Source organism: Stegostoma tigrinum, chromosome 3, assembly GCF_030684315.1.
Source record: "Stegostoma tigrinum isolate sSteTig4 chromosome 3, sSteTig4.hap1, whole genome shotgun sequence".
Lineage (NCBI taxonomy): Eukaryota > Metazoa > Chordata > Chondrichthyes > Orectolobiformes > Stegostomatidae > Stegostoma > Stegostoma tigrinum.
Genome location: NC_081356.1, coordinates 57,458,417 through 57,480,703, shown reverse-complemented (window position 1 = coordinate 57,480,703; position 22,287 = coordinate 57,458,417). Strand labels below are relative to the sequence as shown.

The window sequence follows — 22,287 nt, the reverse complement described above, 5'->3', positions numbered from 1 at the left end:
TGACAGTTGGTGCATCACTCGTAACAATGAAAGAAATGGTTACTGTTGTAGTTCAACGTTTTAAATTGAAATGGAACTCACTTAGCCAAATATCATTCCTAGTTTACCTACATTCTATTTTTTCCTGCATGAACTACGATAACTGGATTCTCCTCCTCCCACTTCATGCTCATTCCCTTCTGTAATGAGCTATCCTTAACTCTGGCACTGGAAAGGCACGGTGACCTTAAGGCCTTGGTTGTGGCTGCAAAGAACAGTATCTATCCCTCAGTCAGACTCTCCTCTAATAATGCCATTTAGCTATTGGTGTTCAAAAGGAAAAGTTGAAATAATTTGTGACACTAAGAATGCTATACACAGTATTTCCATATGCAGTATATTTTTTGCAAACAATTTCACGATATATATGAAATGTTAATTTTGTTTAAATTGACCTACATTAAAGTTCTTTTCTTTTTATTTCAGCACTCACAAATTGGTTTTATTATGTGACCATGCATATGCCAGCATCTACTTTTACCATTGCAGTTGGATACTGGGTTGAAGTTATAGCTGAATGCAGCTTTAGATCCCAGATACTTAAGTCATCATCTTCAACCTCAGACTATACAAATAAAAGCAGGTTTGCATTATGTTTCTTTAAATTAAAATACACCTCAGAAATAATAGAATTAGAATTATTTCTGTAATAGAATTATGTAGTAAACTTTCTGATAATGATTGAGCTGTTGTTCAGGTATAAACCTGTTAATGAATGCATATGGGACGGGGTGGAGGTCAAGTTGGTTGCTTTCTCCTGAGTGGTAGTGAACCTCTTGGGTATTACCAGAGCTGCACACATCCAAGTAAGTGGAGAGGCAAACCCCCATCCCTGATAACCATGCAGAGTCCTCCTTACTAACAACTGTGGGAGGTTGTGCCAAAATTGAGAGAGCTGTCTCACAGACTAGTTGAGCAAAAGTTTAGCTATGCAATAGCTTAGTAAACATATGCTCAAGCAATCATACCTCACGTGAAATGTCCAGACACCACCATAATCATCCCTATTTCCTTGGCAGGATAAATCCACCAGAGATGATGGTATACTGGTATAGTTGCATTGAGAGTCCTCAACATTGGTTCGGGACCGCAACATAGTCAAACACGGGCAACAAAGCATCCTAAAGATTATCATTTACACTCCCCCTTTGGCTGATGAATTAGTACTCCTTCATGTTGAATACTATTTGGAAGAACCACAAGTACAGAATATACTTTGAATAGCAATTTTAATGACTGTCACCAAGAGTGTAGCATGAGAACTGACTCAGCTGGCCAAGCCCTAAATGACATAGCTGCTCGTTTAGGTCTAGAGGGGAAAATTTCCTTGACTCTTATCTGTTATAGCTGCATTTATCCATGACTATTGGTAGAAATGACCACTGCATAATCTTTGTGGAGATAAAGTTCAACCTTTATTTTGAGGATGCTGTCCACCATGTTGAGTGCCATTAATGGCTCAGACTTTGCACAGATTTAGGAACTCAATTGGGCATCCTTGAGCTGCTATAGGTTATTAGTAGCAGCAGAATTTTCTTCAAACACAGACCTTATGACTTGGCATATACTTCACTCTACCATTACTATCAACTCTTATTCAATAAAGAATGCACGATGGCATGCCGGTAGCAGCACTGCACGTACCTGAAAATGAGGTGTCAATCTGGTGATGATGCAATAGAGGACTCCCTGCATAGCTAACAGTATAAACAATAGGGATTAGTAGGTGCTGAGTGATCCGACAACCAACAAATCAGATTTAAGCTTTGTAGTCCTCCCACATTCAGTCATGAATTGTTGTGGACAATTAAACAACTTACTGTAGTAGAAGCTTCACAAATATTGCTGTCCACAACATACTAGTGCAACTGAGCCACCTAATTTATTTACATCTAAAACAGAAATTGCTGGAAAAGCTCAGCAGGTCTGGCAGCATTTGTTAACGTTTTGTGTCCAGTGACCCTTCCTCAGAACTGTAAAGGAGGGTGCCACAGGGCTGTGAGGGATGTTGGGAGTGAAGGAGGAGTGGACCAGGAAATTGTTTTTTTTGTGTCGAAGGTACAGTTGGGGGAGGGGTAAGGAGTAAATGATAGGTGCAGACAGAGCCCAAAGAAAGAGAAGAACACTTGGACAGACAAAGAGTGGATAATGATTAGCCAGGGAGAACGAATAGCTACTAATGGGGACAATTAGTGACTAACAATAGATTGTGTATATTGGGTGTGATAATGTTGCCTGATTAGATTAGATTCCCTACAGTGTGGAAACAGGCCCTTTGGCCCAACAAGTCCACAACGCCCCTTGGAGCATCCCACCCTGACCCATCCCCCTATAACCCACACACCCCTGAACACTACGGGCAACTTTAGCATGGCCAATCCACCTAGCCTGCACATCTTTGGACTGTGGGAGGAAACCGGAGCACCTGGAGAAAACCCACGCAGACATGGGGAGAATGTGCAAACACTGCACAGACAGTTGCCAGAGGCTGGAATCGAACCCAGGTCCCTGGCCCTGTGAGGCTGCAGTGCTAACCACTGAGCCACCATGCCGCCTCAGTGGGTGGGATTGATGTGTGGACGTTGGAGTAAGGACATGGAAGAAGGTGCCTCAAGCCCTCAAAGTGTTGAGGTTGATGTTGAGTCCAGAAGGCTATAGAGCTTCCAAGTAGAAAATGAGGTGCTGTTCTTCCAACCTGCACTGAGCTATGCTGGAACACTACAGCAAGCCTGAGTCAGAGATGTGGACCAAGGGACAAGGTGAATGATGTGTTGAAGTGGCAGGCAACTGGAAGCTCAGTCTTTTTTGCAGACTGTACATAGGTGTTCTGTGAAGTGGTCATCCAGCCTCTGCTTCATGTGGGGGGTTGTTAGAAGTGAAGAAGGAGTGAACCAAAGTGTCCTGGAGCGGATAGTCCTTATGAAGGGTTGACAGAGGAAGGAAATGTGTGTCTGATGGTGGCATCCCACTGAAAGTGGCAGAAATGACAGCTTGATGATCCTCTGGATTTGGATGCTGGTGGGATGGTAGGTAAGGACAAGGGGAGCCCTGTCACTGTTATTGGATGGAAGAGAGGAGATGAGGGCTGAGGTGCAGGAGACAGGTCAGACAGACAGAGGGCCCTGTCAACTACAGTGTTTGGGAATCCTCAGTTAAGGAAGAAGGTGGAGATTTTGGAGGCCCCCTTATCTCTCAACTTTACAGCCTTTTGGACTATCTTCTGCTTGAAAAGAAACAACTTTTGCCTAGCTACCAGCAGTTCTGAGGAAGGGTCACTGGACTGGAAACATTAACTCTCATTTCCCTCCACAGATGCTGCCAGACCTTTTCCAGCAATTTTTGCTTTTGTTTCTGATTTCCAGTACCTGCAGTGATTTCAGTTTTCATTTACATTCACCTCCATCCAGAAGTGCTGAGCAAATGATGTGCCAGTATCGCAGATGGCCACCTTCAGCTAATTCAATTCACTCTACGTGATATCAAGAAACAGTTGAAGGCACTGGAGACTGAAAACACTGAGGCCCCTCACAAAGTTCAGGCATTGGTAGTCTTGAGAACATGTCAAAAGAACTAGCCCCTTACAAGCTGTTCAAATATTGCAACAAAACTAGCATGTACTGAACAATGTGGAAAATTACCCAGTCATGCCCTGTCCACAAAAGCAGGGCAAATCTAAAATGACCAATTACCAGCTTTCAGTCTACTCTAAATCATCACAAACATGGAATGCACTGCAGAGGGTGTGGTTGACGCTGGAAACCTCACAACTTTTAGAAAGTACTTGAATCAGCATTTGAAATTTAAGATTCATAGCTATGGATGAAGTGCTGAAAATTGAGACTAGTGTAGTAAGATTGGTTTTTGTCTGTGCAGATTTGACAGACTGAAAGGCCTCTTCTATACTGTATGATTCTGAGGTAGTAGGGGTTGTCAGCACTTGTTTCAAGCAGCATTTGAGGCAGAATAACCTGCTTAATGACGCTCACTGTGGGTTTGTCCAGCGTTACCAACATGAACAGCGTTATCCAACATGAACAAAAGAGCTGAACATCAGACGTAAGCAAGAGAGACTGTCCTTGATATCTGACAACACCCTTAATGTTTAACAGAGTATGGCATAGTCCTAGCAAAACTGGGGTTCGGGGAAAACCCATCACCCAGTAGGATCTAGCACAAAGGAACATGGGGTTGTGGTTGTTGGAGGTTAATCATTTCAGGTTATCAATGTAGCTTTCCCCTATGTGGTGTCCAAAACATACCAACTTCACCTGCTTCGACAAATTACCTCCCCTCCATCATGAGGTAAGAGGTGGAGATGTTTGCTGATAATTATGCAATTCGGCACCAATTCGGTGCTATTTGCTGTTCCTCATACTGACGCAGTCCGGATCCATATGCAGCAAGAACTGGACAACTTTCATGCTTGCAGCTGATACGTGGCAAGTAATATTTCTGGCATACAAATTCCAATGAGCAGCTGCAATCAGAGAGAATCTAACCATTGCTTCTTGATGTTTAATAGCAGTACGTTGCTGAAACCCCCACAGCCAACATCTAACTTGCTCCCCCACATCTCATTTAAACTCTTCCCCCCCCCCCCCCCCCCCCCCCCCCCCCCCCCAAATCTTATACGTAGGTCCCCTAGTAATTGACTTTTTACTCTGGGGGAAAAAGACTTGACTATCCATTCTATCAATGCCTCTTGAAATTCTGTAAACATATTTCAGTCCACCCTCAACCTTCAATGTTCAAGCGAAAACAAAATAAGCTTGTCCAATTTCTCCTCATAAATAATACCCTCCATACCAGGCAACATCCTGGTAAACCTTTTCTGTATCCTGTCCAAAACATCTACATCCTTCTGGTAGTATATCGACCAAAACTTGAAGCAGTATTCTAAATGTAGCCTAACTGAAGTTCCATATAGCTGCGATCTGACTTGCCAGATAAAGACAGGCATGCCATTTGTTACTTGACCACCTTACCCACTTGTGTTGCCACTTTTAGGGAACTGTAGACTTGTACACCTAGATCCTTCTGTATGTTAAATCTTCTAAAGGTTCGACCGTTTACTATATACTTAGCTTCTGTATTAGAGGAACGTTACTCTTTGTATTTATGCAGATTAAATTCCAGCTGCCATCTGTGTTTGTCCCCAAACCACAAGTGCTGCAGAGCTTTAAGAAAGCAACTCATTACCATCACCTCCAGGGCATTTGGAGCAGGCAATAAATGCTGACCTAGCCAGGGCTGCGGACATTCCATGAATAAAGCTAATAAAATGTGAGGCTGGATGAACACAGCAGGCCAAGCAGCATCTCAGGAGCACAAAAGCTGACGTTTCGGGCCTAGACCCTTCATCAGCTATTGTCTTGTACCTTATAATTAGCTGACGGGATTGAGGAATCAGGAAGTAAGTTACTCTCTGCAGAATTCTAACCTCAGATCTCCTTTTGTATGAATGTATTTAAAAGTTTTCAACCATGGTCCCCTCTCATTCATATATTGATCCTCAGTGCACTTATCCATAGGTGTGGTTCTACATGTGGGCTTTCCACCCTTTGCTCCCACAATTGACACTCTGACACAAGTTCTTTGACTGTTCAAGATCAAATTAAACATTCCACAGTTACTGTGAAGCCAACAGCATTTCATTTAGTCCTCTTTTTAAAGAGAATACTGTGCATTTTTACCAGTTCCATTCCCATGGCTTGTTCAAGCTGCAGAAGACCATGCTTGATCAGAGCTGGCTGTCAAATACCACCAATTTATTTCTGCCCCTGGAACACACTGTTCTTTGGCTGCTACCTTTACCCTAACCGCAGAAAAATCCCTTTTCCACTGTTCTGTCTTGTCCTCATTTTATTTCTTAGCCCATTTTTGGCAAAACTACACCTTTGCCAAGCATCAGAAGTCCTGTCCCATACTACTCAATACATCAATAATTACTAATCTACATTGACTTCTGCTTACCAAGTATGTTGTTTTAAAACCTGCATTGTTGCCTACAAATTGCTCAATGGCTTTGTCTCATCATCCTTGGTTGATTGCTTCCATAACTTAAATGCATTCAATCCAACAAATCTAATTTGTGCCTTCCCTTACCATTTGACTGATTTCTCTCACTCTCACGCCATACACCATTGCATTCCATCATCAGCAGTCTTGTACACATCTCTGAAGTCTTTCCACAAACCTTCTACTTAACATTCTATATTTCCATTTTTAAATAACATCTCCAAGTGCATCAATTTGACAAGACCTATAGTAGCTTTCCCTAAATGCTGTAATTACAATCTTGTGTTTATTTGCTTCTCTGTGAAAAGCTGTGGGTTGTTTTCCCATGTTAAAGGCAAAATGCTGTTGCTGTTGCAGTCATTCCTGTGGAATTTTACTTCTTTACTTAGAGTAAATAGACCTCTATTTGATGTATCGTCATTAGATTGATACAGCAGAAACTGCAGATTCGTAGGAACTTAAGTAACCCTAATGTGAATCTAACTTGGCCATTTCCATTCAGCATGAAGCATTTGTACTAAAGAAATTAGTTATCTCGTAAAATTGGTCTTGCGATACTGTCACAAGTGTTCATAAAATTTCAGGTTTTAATTTGGCTATTGTCTACCCATGAGTTAGTGGTATAACAAACCAATTTTTAAAAATTAGTATTTGAAAGATAAATTTGAACAACTTACTCCCAATACCAAATTAGAACCCTTCATACCTTTATTTGTGGAATTATATTACTTAATTTATGGGGTGATATCAATCAACCACATGCAGCTAAGAATCAAATTACAAAATTTTAGAGCTTAAAATGCTGCAATTTGAATAATTTATTTTCAATAATTTGGAGATAGTGGCAAGACCTAATCTACACATTGTTTGCAATAGTCATTTTGACAAAATTGAGTATCAAATTAGTGCTATTACTTTGCTTCTAAAACATTTTAAACTGTTATTCAGTAGTGACATTTATTCGTCCCATTTTTGTGTTTTCTTCCTTAATGTGTTCTTTTCATTTTTTTAAAACTAGTGTTTCCCTGCCATTCTGTGGTCATCCAGCTTATCCTTGCCGTTTTCAAAATCATATTGCTCAAGCCCAGAACTGTATTCCTTACCGTGTCTTTGCACCTGAATACCTGAAAGTAAGGAGCCAAGAAGTTCTACTCCCACTCATGGCACAGTGCCTTTCAGCAGCTCATTGTGTTCTGGGCACTCACCCTTTCTTCAGGGTTGATGTGTTGATAGTCCCTGCTAACTTTTCTAGTCTGGGAATGGCTAGGTAAGTTTGTTGTTTTCATAATTTGATTGGTACTCAAGTTATTGGCACTTGTCTATAAACATGAAAATATGCTTTTATATAAAGAAGCTGTTCATCATTTTAAAATTTATATCAGAAAACTTCTTAAAAATGCAGTGTGAACTCCACTATTTATATATTGATCTACTTCTCCCAACTAAATACCAGAGCACCATTAATTCAATTTGTTAGATTCATAGAAGTGCTCTGAAATTTGAAGTAGATTGCTGGAAAAGGAATTCCTTAGAGTTACTGTGAGATCTGTTGTAAATTGTGTCTTTTGGACGTAGTCTTAATTGTGTCCCAAAAGCTATTTGATAGCCCTGTTGTGTCCAACAATATGTGTGTTTGAAATAAAATCAGATGTTCCTCAGATCAGCATGAACTAGATCTTTGCTTTTATGTATACTGTAGCAGAATAAGAGTGATGATAGAAGCAAACTTGTATTCATTCTTTAAATTATTCACAAGATGCTTGCTTATTTATAATGTACAATTGACCACTTGGGGCTTAAAATATTGAATATTTTTTAAAAGAAAATAGAAGAGAAAAGCTACTATAGGAATGGTATGATTTTCTTTATGTAGTATGATTATAACTTACAACATTTATTCCAGCAGCCATTATTTTCTAATTGCACGATATTAAAAGAATTTGTGATGACTATGAGCAGCATCGCCTACATTAATAAAATGTGAGGCTGGATGAACACAGCAGGCCAAGCAGCATCTCAGGAGCTCCTGAGATGCTGCTTGGCCTGCTGTGTTCATCCAGCCTCACATTTTATTATCTTGGAATCTCCAGCATCTGCAGTTCCCATTATCTCTGATACTATCGCCTACATTAAAGCTGGTCAACTATATCCGAATTGAAAATAATGGTGTAATCTCTTTCTTAGAATGTCACCTTGACTTACTACAGTTTCTTATCTTTAGATTGTGGAAAGCCTATACTTGCAGTATATTCTGTTTTTAGTTTCTGCAGTTTTCTCCATATCCCACATGCAGCATTATTTTTGCTGTTTGTTACATACCTAAGTGGGAAGGATGGACTGATTCCTTCCCTCGTCTCCCTCCTCCACTGGCCACAACAGAGTTTGAATTTCAAAGAAACATGGTGTAAACAATTATATACTAAACTGTACATAACTTTGTATCGGAAATATGATAGCCAGGTTCCTTAAATTAATGCTCAAAGAACTAATTTATTGCAAAAAACCTTAATTTTGCATCTATGCTTGATTAATAATAAAAGATTATAATGTACAGTGATATCCACACACCCTTTTACAAAAGTATCCTTTTCCATCACATAATTGTCTAAATCCTGGACTGTAGCCGAATTCATTTTCCACGCAGGTTGTTGGCACCTGTGTTACCTTCAGGGTCAATAATGCTGGCTGAAATCTCTTTTTCTGGAGACAGTGGTGTAAATTCAGACCTCTGTCAAGAATTTTCCATTTGCAATGATTAAATGTTCCAGTGAGATGTTACCTCTGGTTAGAACTTTCCAACTGTGTTCAATATAATATTTTACATCCACAAAATTGATCATGTGTTTTTTGTGAGATTATCTTTCCACAACTTTCCCACTTTGCTGAAAGAGTATAGGGCAATTCTTTGTCTAGGAGGCAACAAATTTCTAGCTGATGTTCTTTATTGCTTATTAAATGGTTTGTTAACAGCCCAACTCTCCCTGGTTTGTGATCTTATCAAACTTGACATACAAACCAGCTGCTGGGAAAACTCTAAATGGAAAGCATCTCACTGCTACTCCAGGAGATCTTTATTGGTCACGGACAACCTGGAGAGCAGGACACAATCCACCAACACCAGCTGCATGTGTTCTTTACTATGGACATTGACACTCCACTTTCAGGAAGGCATTGCCACCATCGTAGCATCCTCCAGTGCACTGGCACTGTACTTCGCAAGGGCAAATTTGTCTAGGAGAGCACACTGGCAGCTAGCAATGTATGACTCCACTGGGTATACGTGTTGCATAGGGGAGGGAACTCATGACACTGTGTGGGACAGGCTGTCTTCCAGAGATGTTTCCTCACCACCTCAGGGGCCAGTCTGGGTAGGAAGATTTATTGCAATTGGGAAAGTGTCTCCACCAGCAAGGATTTTAGACAGTGGAGGTTGCTGGCAGGTTCAGACCATTGACCGGGATGGTGGCCCATGGTTTTTAAGTCACCTCTGTGCAAAAAAATTAAGGGGGAAACGGGTTCTTGGGGAAGGGGTGCTGGGGAATTTAGGGGTGTGGTGGAGACAGGTAGGCAGTTGCCATTGCATGTGTGTGCCTTGCATGACGATCTGGTGAATTGTAAAACTTTTGGGATTAATGGAGCAGTACCTTAGAAATGAGAGCTTGATGTTGGAAGTCTCAGCAGCACATTAACACTCAGGTTGAAATCTACAAGCAGAGGGCCACTCATGTCATGCCACTCCTGAAGTACATGGTAGTGTATAATATTGAGGAGAACAGCTGCAAGTGGACTCTCAGTAGGCAGGTAGGTGAGTGGGGGAGGAGGCTGCATTTGTAGCTAGTCACAGGGACTTCACAGGGGGCAACATTGTCCTCCAAAGCAGGTTGTGTTGGACAGGTGTGCAGGATGCCTAGCCCCTGGCCATTTGCAGCATTGACTGTTGCTGCCACCATTACTGATGGTGAACTCCGAGGTACACTCTCCTGGGTATTTATGGGGGAGGGCGATGAAGATGTTGGATTGAGCTGATGCCACGTACATGCATCACTGCTGTTGTCCTCATGTTGTATTTGGTGATCTTGCAGAACTCCCCAACCACTGTGCCTCATTAACAAGCACATGAATGGAGGAACAAGGGTTTATGAAATGTTAAGAATGCTTACATTCCACAAGAAACTTTAAACGTAAATGTTTTCTAAATAAAACTATGGACATAACATTGTATGGTAAATAAACTACTTACATCAGATATAACGATCAATAACTATGTACAAGTTCTGGATGTGAGTTTGCTCGCTGAGCTGGAAGGTTAGTTTTCAGACGTTTCGTCACCTTTTTTTATTTGAAAAAATCTACTTTATTCATAAGATGTACAAAAAATAAAACATATTTATACACCTACCCAGTCATGCAAGCCGCTCTGGGTTACCCGGGGGGTACGTACACCAACTAAAGGGAAAAAAAAAGAAAAAAACAAAGCAAAGAAAATACCCCGGCAGTCGTCACCCCGCACAGTCCCCGTTGGCCCCCTGACCAGGGGGGAAGGCGCCAGCTGGGCCCAGTTACCAGATAGGGCCCTTTTTTCCATTCTGGATGACGAGTTTCATACGGTGGTCTTTCCCCACCGCGCCTTGGCGGCAGCTGCCCCAAGCTTTAATGCCTCCCTCAGCACATAGTCCTGGACCTTGGAGTGTGCCAGTCTGCAACACTCGGTCGGGGTCAGTTCTTTCAGCTGGCAGACCAAAGAGCGTCTTTCACCGCATTGATGGTCCTCCAGGCGCAGTTGATGTTTGTTTCGGTGTGCGTCCCGGGAAACAGCCCATAGAGCACGGAGTCCCGCGACACGGAGCTGCTCGGGACGAACCTCGACAAATACCACTGCATCCCCCTCCGGACCTCCTGCGCATAGGCATACTCCAGAAGGAGGTGATCAACAGTCTCGTTTCCCCCCCCCCCCCCCCCCGCAGTCGCCTCGAGGGCAGCGTGCGGTGGCGATGAGGCATTCTGCCAAACGACTTTGGCAGTCTGCGTGGGGAACCACACGACAGGATCCACCCTCTCCTTTTCCCGAAGGGTCCCGAGGATACTACTTGCTGACCACTGCCTGACGGCCTTGTGGTCAAAGGTGTTTCCTTTCAAAAACTTCTCCACGAAGGACAGGTGGTACGGAACGCTCCAACTACTCGGAGCATTCCGCGGCAACGAGGCCAGGCCCATCCTTTGCAACACCGGGGACAGGTAGAACCTCAGTAAGTAGTGACACTTGGTTTATGCGTACTGAGGATCTACGCACAGCTTGATGCAGCCGCACACAAAGGAAGCCGTCAGGGCGAGGGTGGCGTTCAGTACGCCCTTTCCCCCATTTCCCAGGTCTTTGTACATGGTGTCCCTGCGGACCCGGTCCATCCTCGACCCCCAAATGAAGTGGAAGATGGCCCGGGTGACCGCAGCGGCGCGGGTCCAGGTAATAGGCCAGGCCTGCGCCACATACAACAGTACCGAAAGCCCCTCGCACCTGACAACCAGGTTCTTACCGCGATGGAGAGGGACCGGAGCGTCCACCTGCCCAGCTTCTGCTTCAATTTGGCGATACGCTCCTCCCAAGTCTTAGTGCATGCCCCAGCTCCACCAAACCAAACACCCAGCACCTTCAGGTAGTCTGTCCTGACGGTGAAAGGGATGAAGGAGCGGTCGTCCCAGTTCCCGAAGAACATGACCTCGCTCTTACCCCTATTGACTTTGGCACCCGAGGCCAGTTCAAACTGGCCGCAGATGTCCAATAGTCTACTCACCGACCGACGATCGGTGCAGAAGACGGCGACATCACCCATGTACATGGAGGTCTTGACCTGAAGGCCTCCGCTGCCTGGGATAGTCACGCCCTTCAGGCTCACGTCCTTCCTGATGGAGGCGGCGAAGGGCTCCACACAGCGCACGAACAAGGCAGGAGAGAGTGGGCAGCCCTGCCTAACTCCAGATCTGACAGGAAAACTGTCCGATTCCCACCCGTTGATCGAGACTGCGCTAACGATGTTGGCGTAGAGCAGCCGGAGCCAATTGCGGATGCCCTCCCCGAACCCCAATTTGGAGAGGACGCCCCTCATGTAAGCATGAGAGACCCTGTCGAAGGCCTTCTCCTGGTCCAGGCTGACGAGGCAGGTGTCCACCCGCCTGTCCTGTACGTAGGCGATCGTATCCCTGATGAGCGCGAGGCGCTCAGCGATCTTCCTGCCCGGCACAGCACAGGTTTGGTCGGGGTGAATCACCGACTCCAGGACAGACCTGACCCGGTTGGCTATGACCTTGGCCAGGATTTTGTAGTCCACGTTCAAAAGTGAAATGGGACGCCAATTCTTAATTTCTTCCCTCTCCCCCTTCCTCTTGTAAATGAGGGTGATGATGCCCTTCCTCATGGACTTGCACATTTCCCCTGCCCGAAGCGCACTATCGTACACCTCCAGCAGGTCCTGGCCGACCAGGCCCCACAGAGCGGAATACAGCTCGACCGGTAAGCCGTCGCTTCCGGGAGTCCTATTCCTCTCCAAAGACTTGAGGGCTCTGGTCAGCTCATCCAGGGATATCGGCCGGTCCAGCCACTCCCTCGTGCCGTCGTCTAAGACTCCGTGATAGACGACAGGAACGACTCAGAGGCCATGCTGTCCGTGGGCTTCGTGTCGTACAGTCCGGCATAGAAGGATCTGCTGATCCTCAAAATGTTGGGCCGAGACGACGTCACCGAGCCGTCGTCCTCCTTCAGCCGCCTAAGCACAGAGCTCTCTTTGTGCACATTCTGAAAGAAGAAACGCGAGCACGTCTCGTCCTGCTCCACGGAGCGGACCCTGGACCGGAAGATTATCCGGGAGGCCTCCGCGGCGAAGAGCGAGGCTTGCTGGCCCCTCACCTCGCGGAGGTTCCCCGTGACATCGACCCCCATCAACTGCAGAAGGAGCAGGTTCTGCACCCTTTTCTGGAGTCGCGACAGCTTTCCCCGCCTCTCTCTTGCCTTCTGAACACCCTTGAGGACAAAGAACCTCTTGATGTTCTCCTTCACTGTCTCCCACCAGTCGCTTGGAGACTCAAAGAGGGGTTTCACGGTTCTCCAACCGGCGTACTCCCTCTTAAGCTCCTTGACGTTCTCTGGGGTCAACAGAGTCGTGTTGAGCTTCCACGTCCCCTTGCCGGCCGGCTGGTCGTCCTGTAAGTGACAGTCGGCCAGCAGGAGGCAGTGGTCAGAGAAGAACTCCGGCTCGACGCCGGTGGACCTGACCGAGAACGTCCGTGACACAAACAGGAAGTCTATCCTTGAGCGGATAGACCCGTCAGGCCGCGACCAGGTGTACCTCTGCTGCGCTCGGTCTGCAGGGGCGCTGAAGACGTCAAGCAGCTTGGCGTCCTTCACCGTGCCCATCAGGAATCTGGACGTGACGTCCAGTTGACTCCCCTCACCCGCTGTCCCCACGCCGGATCTTCCATCTGCATCAATGATGCAGTTGAAGTCTCCGCCTAGGATGACCGGCCTGGACGTAGCCAGCAGGGGTGGAAGCTGCTGCAGGACGGCCAACCGCTCACTCCATACCGCTGGGGCGTACAAGTTGATCAGCCTCAGGGGAGCGTTCCCATAGGTGATGTCAGCCACTAGGAGGCGCCCTCCACCACCTCCTGAACTTGAGAGATGGTGAAGTTGCGCCCCTGCAGCAGAATAGCCAGGCCCGAGGAGCGACAGTTGTTACCCCCCGACCAGATCGAAGGCCCACAGGTCCAGGCGCCGGACCAATTCCCATACCTGCTGAGGTGCGGTATCCCGCACTCCTGCAGAAACAGGAGGTCCGCCTTGATGGTGGTCAGGTAGGCCAACGTGGACACACATCTTGCGGTTGACTTGACGCTGCGCACATTAATGCTCGCAACTCCTACCCCCATTGTGGGCAGTGACCGCAGTACCCTCCCCAAGTCCAAGGTCCAGCCCCTCCATCTGTCGCTGCATGCCCATTGCCCGGGCTAACTGCTGGACGTTCTCTGGGCTCAGGAAACCGATGGTGCTGCCTTCTGGGTGGCATCCCCCCGTCAGGGGTGCGGAGGCAGGAGGGTCCAGCTCCGGGTCAGGCTGGGGACGCGCTGTTTCCTCCTTCCCACCTGGAAGTCCCGGGGGGCCCTCCAGTGCTCCAGCGGCACTTGACTGGGTGTCGGAGGGAGCCTAAGGACGCCTCCTGTCACCTGGAAGCGGGGTGCTGCTTTCCTTGCCCCTCGAGATCTTTAACTTCTGCTTCAGGTGGGCCCTCTCCGAATCCCCCTCGTCAGAGGAGCTCTTATAGCCCCCCTGTAGCTGCCTTTTCCCGCCTGATGGTTGCGGTTCCTGGGCCCATCGACGCACCTTCCTCCTTGCTTTCCGGACTATTATCCACTCCCCTGGGTCGCCTGTCGCCGCCTCCATCGACTCCGGGTTTTCGGGGGGGATCGGAGCCTGCAGGGGTGCTTTGCGGGGCTGGGCCCTCCTGCACGGCCTGGCCCTCCTGCACATTAGTGGGGTCCTTGCTGGGCCCTGGTGCCTTCCTCTCCTCCTGGGAGGCTGGCCCTGCATTGCCCCTGCCGGCGACCTGGGCGTAGGTGGTCCCCCGCCGCGGGCATGCCCTATAGAGGTGGCCCGCTTCCCCGCAAAGATTGCAGCTTTTCTCTTGGGGGCAATCCTGCAGTTCCTGCAGATGGTGGCTTTGCAGTAGGCTGCCATGTGACCTGACCTACCACAGGCATGGCAGACTTTAGGTTGCCCTGCATAGGTCAGGTAGCCCCTGCTCCCGCCGATCGCGAAGCTGGACGGTGGGTGTACGACATTCCCGTCCGCGCCCATCCTCAGCGTCACCTTGACCTGCCTCTTACTGGTCCAGATGCCAAAGGGGTCCACGATGTCGGTTAGGTCCCCTCCCACCTTCACCTACCTTCCAAGGAAGGTCAGGACATCAACTGCTGGCACATGCGGGTTGTACATTTGTACAGTCACCATCAGCTCCTCTGTGCTGGCATCACAAACAGCGGGACAGCGGTCAATGCAGAGAGGGGGCCCTCACCTTCTTTCTCCTCGAAAACCTCCAGGAAGCGCTCGCAAAGCTTGGCACTCCGGAAGGTCACATCGTAAAAACCTCCTCCGGGGAAATCCTGCAGGCAGTAAATGTCCGCAGCAGCGAACCCACAACAGTCCAACAGGACCCTCTTCATGAAGAAGGTACGGTCCACAGGTGCACCTTCATCCACCTTGTTTACAGAAACACGGATGGTGTTCTGGACCCCCTGACCTGGGGCACGAGCACTTGCCGCAGCCATCGTTGCAGGTTGGCTGCTCCCCTGAACCAGCGTTAGGCCGAAGCCAGCATTAAGATCCACTGGTCGCAAGGGTGCACAGCCAACCCGACGTCCTCCTGTCACCTCCAAGACAGCACTCTCGTCCTCTCAGTCCACAAGAGAGTGGGTCTTTATTTTGTTCCGGATGTAAGCTGGTTCACTGAGCTATAAGGTTTGTTCCCAGATGTTTAGTCACCTTTTTTTTTATTTGAAAAAAAAATACTTTATTCATAGAATGTACAAAAAATAAAACATTTATACACATACCCAGTCATGCAAGCCACTCCAGGTTACCCGGGGGTACGTACACCAACTAAAGGAAAAAAACAAAACAGAGGAAAAAAAAACAAAGCAAAGAAACCGCCCCGGCAGTCGTCACCCCGCACAGTCCCAGTTGGCCCCCTGACCAGTTGGGGAAGGCGCCAGCTGGGCCCAGTTACCAGATAGGATTCTTTTCCCTTTTCTGGACGAGGGGGCTCATACGGTGGTCTTTCCCCACCGCGCCTTGGCGGCGTCTGCCCCAAGCTTTAGCGCGTCCCTCAGCATGTAGCCCTGGACCTTGGAGTGCGCCAGTCTGCAACACTCGGTCGGGGTCAGTTCTTTCAGCTGGCAGACCAGCAAGTTGCGGACAGAACAAAGAGCATCTTTCACCGCATTGATGGTCCTCCAGGCGCAGTTGATGTTGGCCTCGGTGTGCGTCCCCGGAAACAGCCCGTAGAGCACGGAGTCCCGCGTCACGGAGCTGCTCGGGACGAACCTCGACAAATACCACTGCATCCCCCTCCAGACGTCCTGCGCATAGGCACACTCCAGAAGGAGGTGATCGACAGTCTCGTCCCCCCCGCAGCCACCTCGAGGGCAGCGTGCGGTGGCGCAGAGATTCCGGGCATGCATAAAGGATCTCACTGGCAGAGCCCCTCTCACCGCCAGCCAAGCAATGTCCTTGTGCTTGTTTGAAAGTTCTGGCGATGAGGCATTCTGCCAAACGACTTTGGCAGTCTGCGTGGGGAACCACACGACAGGATCCACCCTCTCCTTTTCCCAAAGGGTCTCGAGGATACTACGTGCTGACCACTGCCTGACGGCCTTGTGGTCAAAGGTGTTTCCTTTCAAAAATTACTCCACGAAGGACAGGTGGTACGGAACGGTCCAACTACTCGGAGCGTTCCGCGGCAACGAGGCCAGGCCCATCCTTCGCAACACCGGGGACAGGTAGAACCTCAGTAAATAGTGACACTTGGTGTTTGCGTACTGAGGATCTACGCACAGCTTGATGCAGCCGCACACAAAGGAAGCCGTCAGGGCGAGGGTGGCGTTCGGTACGCCCTTTCCCTCATTTCCCAGGTCTTTGTACATGGTGTCTCTGCGGACCCGGTCCATCCTCGACCCCCAAATGAAGTGGAAGATGGCCCGGGTGACCACAGCGGCGCATGTCCAGGTAATAGGCCAGGCCTGCGCCACATACAACAGTACCGAAAGCCCCTCGCACCTGAAAACCAGGTTCTTACCCGCGATGGAGAGGGACCGGAGCGTCCACCTGCCCAGCTTCTGCTTCAATTTGGCGATACGCTCCTCCCAAGTCTTAGTGCATGCCCCAGCTCCATCAAACCAAACACCCAGCACCTTCAGGTAGTCTGTCCTGACGGTGAAAGGGATGAAGGAGCGGTCGTCCCAGTTCCCGAAGAACATGACCTCGCTCTTACCCCTATTGACTTTGGCACCCGAGGCCAGTTCAAACTGGCCGCAGATGTCCGACAGCCTACTCACCGACCGACGATCGGTGCAGAAGACGGCGACATCGTCCATGTACATGGAGGTCTTGACCTGAAGGCCTCCGCTGCCTGGGATAGTCACGCCCTTCAGGCTCACGTCCTTCCTGATGGAGGCGGCGAAGGGCTCCACACAGCGCACGAACAAGGCAGGAGAGAGTGGGCAGCCCTGCCTGACTCCAGATCTAACAGGAAAACTGTCTGATTCCCACCCATTGATCGAGACTGCGCTAACGATGTTGGCGTAGAGCAGCCGGAGCCAATTGCGGATGCCCTCCCCGAACCCCAATTTGGAGAGGACGCCCCTCATGTAAGCATGAGAGACCCTGTCGAAGGCCTTCTCCTGGTCCAGGCTGACGAGGCAGGTGTCCACCCGCCTGTCCTGTACGTAGGCGATCGTATCCCTGATGAGCGCGAGGCTCTCAGCGATCTTCCTGCCCGGCACAGCACAGGTTTGGTCAGGGTGAATCATTGACTCCAGGACAGACCTGACCCGGCTGGCAATGACCTTGGCCAGGATTTTGTAGTCCACGTTCAAAAGTGAAATGGGACGCCAATTCTTAATTTCTTTCTTCTCCCCCTTCCTCTTGTAAATGAGGGTGATGATGCCCTTCCTCATGGACTTGCACATTTCCCCTGCCCGAAGCGCACTATCGTACATCTCCAGCAGGTCCTGGCTGACCAGGCCCCACAGAGCGGAATACAGCTCGACCGGTAAGCCTTCGCTTCCGGGAGTCCTATTCCTCTGCAAGGACTTGAGGGCTCTGGTCAGCTCGTCCAGGGATATCGGCCGGTCCAGCCACTCCCTCGTGCCGTCGTCTAAGACCTCCGTGATAGACGACAGGAATGACTCGGAGGCCGTGCTGTCCGTGGGCTTCGTGTCGTACAGTCCGGCATAGAAGGATCTGCTGATCCTCAAAATGTCGGGCCGAGACGACGTCGCCGAGCCGTCGTCCTCCTTCAGCCGGCTAAGCACAGAGCTCTCTTTGTGCACCTTCTGAAAGAAGAAACGCGAGCACGTCTCGTCCTGCTCCACGGAGCGGACCCTGGACCGGAAGATTATCCGGGAGGCCTCCGTGGCGAAGAGTGAGGCTTGCTGGCCCCTCACCTCGCGGAGGTCCTCCGTGACATCGACCCCCATCAACTGCAGAAGGAGCAGGTTCTGCACCCTTTTCTGGAGTCGCGACAGCTTTCCCCGCCTCTCTCTTGCCTTCTGAACACCCTTGAGGACAAAGAACCTCTTGTTGTTCTCCTTCACTGTCTCCGACCAGTCGCCTGGAGACTCAAAGAGGGGTTTCACGGTTCTCCAACCGGCGTACTCCCTCTTAAGCTCCTCGACGTTCTCTGGGGTCAACAGAATCGTGTTGAGCTTCCACGTCCCCTTGCCGGCCGGCTGGTCGTCCTGTAAGTGACAGTCGGCCAGCAGGAGGCAGTGGTCAGAGAAGAACACCGGCTCGACGCCGGTGGACCTGACCGAGAACGTCCGTGACACAAACAGGAAGTCTATCCTTGAGCGGATAGACCCGTCTGGCCGCGACCAGGTGTACCTCCGCTGCGCTCCGTCTGCAGGGTTGCTGAAGATGTCGAGCAGCTTGGCGTCCTTCACCGTGCCCATCAGGAATCTGGACGTGACGTCCAGTTGACTCCCCCCACCCGCTGTCCCCACGCCGGATCTTTCATCTGCATCAATGATGCGGTTGAAGTCTCCGCCTAGGATGACCGGCCTGGACGTAGCCAGCAGGGGTGGAAGCCGCTGCAGGATGGCCAACCGCTCACTCCGTACCGCTGGGGCGTACATGTTGATCAGCCTCAGGGGAGCATTCCTGTAGGTGATGTCAGCCACTAGGAGGCGCCCTCCCCACCACCTCCTGAACTTGAGAGATGGTGAAGTTGCGCCCCCGCAGCAGAATAGCCAGGCCCGAGGATCGACAGTCGTTACCCCCCGACCAGATCGAAGGCCCACAGGTCCAGGCGCCGGACCATTTCCCGTACCTACCGAGGTGCGGTATCCCGCACTCCTGCAGAAACAGGAGGTCCGCCTTGATGGTGGTCAGGTAGGCCAACGTGGATACACATCTCGCTGTTGACTTAACACTGCGCACATTAATGCTCGCAACTCGTACCCCCGTTGTGGGCAGTGACCGCAGTACCCTCCCCAAGTCCAAGGTCCAGCCCCGCCATCTGTCCCTTCATGCCCATTGCCTGGGCTAACTGCTGGACGCTCTCCGGGCTCAGGAAACCGTCCGTGCTGCCTTCCGGGTGGCATCCCCCTGTCAGGGGTGCAGAGGCAGGAGGGTCCAGCTCCGGGTCAGGCTGGGGACGGGCTGTTTCCTCCTTCCCGCCTGGAAGTTCCGGGGGGCCCTCCAGTGCTCCGGCGGCACTTGAGTGGGTGTCGCAGGGAGCCTCAGGACGCCTCCCGTCACCTGGAAGCGGGGTGCTGCTTTCCTTCCCCCTCGAGACCTTTAACTTTTGCTTTGGGTGGGCCCTTTCCGAATCCTCCTCGTCAGAGGAGCTCTTATAGCCCCCCTGTAGCTGCCTCTTCCCGCCTGATGGTTGCGGTTCCTGGGCCCGTCGACGCACCTTCCTCCTCGCTTTCCAGACTGTTGTCCACTCCCCTGGGTCACCTGTCGCCGCCTCCATTGGCTCCGGGTTGTCGGGGGGGATCGGAGCCTGCAGGGGTGCTTTGCTGGCCTCTGGCCCATCCTGCAGGGCTGGGCCCTCTTGCACGGCCTGGCCCTCCTGCACATTAGTGGGGTCCTTGCTGGGCCCTGGTGCCTTCCTCTCCTCCGGGGGGGCTGGACCCGCATTTCCCCTGCCGGCGACCTGGGCGTAGGTGGAACCCCGCCGCGGGCATGCCCTATAGAAGTGGCCCGCTTCCCCATAAAGGTTGCAGCTTCTCTCTCGTGGGCAATCCTTTGCAAGGTGTCCCTCCTCCCTGCAGTTCCTGCAGATGGTGGCTTTGCAGTCGGCCGCCATGTGACCTGACCTACCACAGGCATGGCAGACTTTAGGTTGCCCTGCTTAGGTCAGGTAGCCCCTGCTCTCGCTGATCGCGAAGCTTGACGGTGGGTGTGCGACATTTCCGTCCGCGCCCATCCTCAGCGTCACCTTGACCTGCCTCTTACTGGTCCAGATGCCAAAGGGGTCCACGATGTCAGTTAGGTCCCCTTCCACCTTCACATACCTTCCGAGGAAGGTCAGGACATCAACTGCTGGCACATGCGGGTTGTACATGTGTACAGTCACCATACGGCTCCTCTGTGCTGGCATCACAAACAGTGGGACAGCGGTCAATACAGAGAGGGGGCCCTCACCTCCTTTCTCCTTGAAAACCTCCAGGAAGCGCTCACAAAGCTTGGCACTCCGGAAGGTCACGTCGTAAAAACCTCCTCCGGGGAAATCCTGCAGGCAGTAAATGTCCGCAGCAGCGAACCCACAACAGTCCAACAGGACCCTCTTCACGAAGAAGGTGCGGTCCACAGGTGCACCTTCATCCACCTTGTTTACAGAAATACGGATGGTGTTCCGGACCCCCTGACCTGGGGCACGAGCACTTGCCGCAGCCATCGTTGAAGGTTGGCTGCTCCCCTGAACCAGCGTTAGGCCGAAGCCAGCATTAAGATCCACTGGTCGCAAGGGTGCACAGCCAACCCGACGTCCTCCTTTCACCTCCAAGATAGCACTCTCCTCCTCTCGGTCCACAAGAGAGTGGGTCTTTATTGTGTTCGAGATGTAAGCTAGTTCACTGAGCTTGCCGGTTTGTTCCCAGACGCTTCGTCACCATTCTAGGTAACATCAACCAGTGAGCCTCCGACGAAGCGCTGGTGTTATGTCCCGCTTTCTATTTATCTGTTTAGGTTTCCTTGGGTTGGTGATGTCATTTTCTGTTCTTTTTCTCTTCCTCTGAGTCATCTTGTCCCTCATTGCTTCATAATCTCCTTTCCTCAGGTTGAAGACCCTAGTTTCAGAATTTTAACCATATTGGAATAGAGGTTAGAATATGATCTGGTAGAGAGTTTCAGAATCATTGAGGTATTTCATCGGGTAAATAGAGGAAAGCTATTTTTATTACTTGGTGAGTTGATAACAATTAACAGTATGAATTTAAATTGTTGCCAAAGATTGAAAAGAGTGGTTGCCAGGTTTTTTTTAAACTCCATTGTTAGAGTGTGAAATTCCTTAGTAGAGACAGCAGTGGAAGCAGAACAGTTTGTATCTTTTGAAGGGAGGTGGATAAACATATGAAAACAAATTTTAGGAAACTGAGAGTAAAGAACTGGAAAGGAGACTAACTGGAGAGTTATGTCTGTGAAATTTTTTGACATTGGTCTTAATTTGAAAATGGAAAAATTCAGGTTCCATATTTTGTCTCCTATTTACGTTAGCTATAAAAAGAATTTCTGCCAATAGTAAACATTGTCATTCCCAGATCATTTTTGGTATTTCTTGCCTGAAATTGAGTGGGTCAAAACATAGTAGAGAAAAAAAACCCTTTGACCGTTGTCTTTATCAAAGGTGTCATGATCACTTAGTGATAATGGGAACTGCAGATGCTGGAGAATCCAAGATAATGAAGTGTGGAGCTGGATGAACACAGCAGGCCAAACAGCATCTTAGGAGCACAAAAGCTGATGTTTTGGGCCTAGAAGTTTTCTGATGAAGAGCCTAGGCCCGAAACACCAGCTTTTGTGCTCCTAAGATGCTGCTTGGCCTGCTGTGTTCATCCAGCTGCACACTTTGTTATCTATGATCATTTAGTGTTTTCTGCTTAGGACTTACTAATAAGTTCTTCCATTTAAAATAATCACTAAGAGCCTGTGGAAAAAGGAATTATGCAGAGCATTGCCAGCATGTTTTTTTAAAACAAAATCATCAAATCCCTCATCACATTTTTCCTTCCTGTCTTTATAACCTCTTCTAGTCTTGCAACCTTCCAATATTTCCTTATTGTTCCAATTCAGACTTCTTCTACATCCTCCGTTTTCCTCCTCCTCCTCCTCCAACTTTAATTTTTCCTTTGAATTGTTTTCCTTAAAATTTGTCCCGGTGTGTGCAAGACAGAAAGTTATGTAGAAAATGTTCCCAATTTGAACAATAGACGAGAGTTTGAGTTTGATTAATTGTCACATGT

At 49.2% G+C, this 22,287-nt stretch overlaps 1 protein-coding gene across 8 annotated transcripts in view; it reads left to right on the top strand.

The window, feature by feature from the left end:
• Positions 1–22,287, top strand: part of aopep (aminopeptidase O (putative)) — a 326,113-nt gene that overhangs the window by 51,549 nt on the left and 252,277 nt on the right. For 7 of the 8 annotated variants that reach the window (XM_059644617.1, XM_059644619.1, XM_048525174.1 and 4 more), the window contains 2 exons: positions 466–622; positions 7,076–7,324. In XM_059644617.1, the coding sequence (XP_059500600.1) occupies positions 466–622; positions 7,076–7,324 (406 nt within the window). The remainder of the gene's footprint in view (positions 1–465; positions 623–7,075; positions 7,325–22,287) is intronic. The other variant, XM_048525180.1, reaches the window with a different exon arrangement.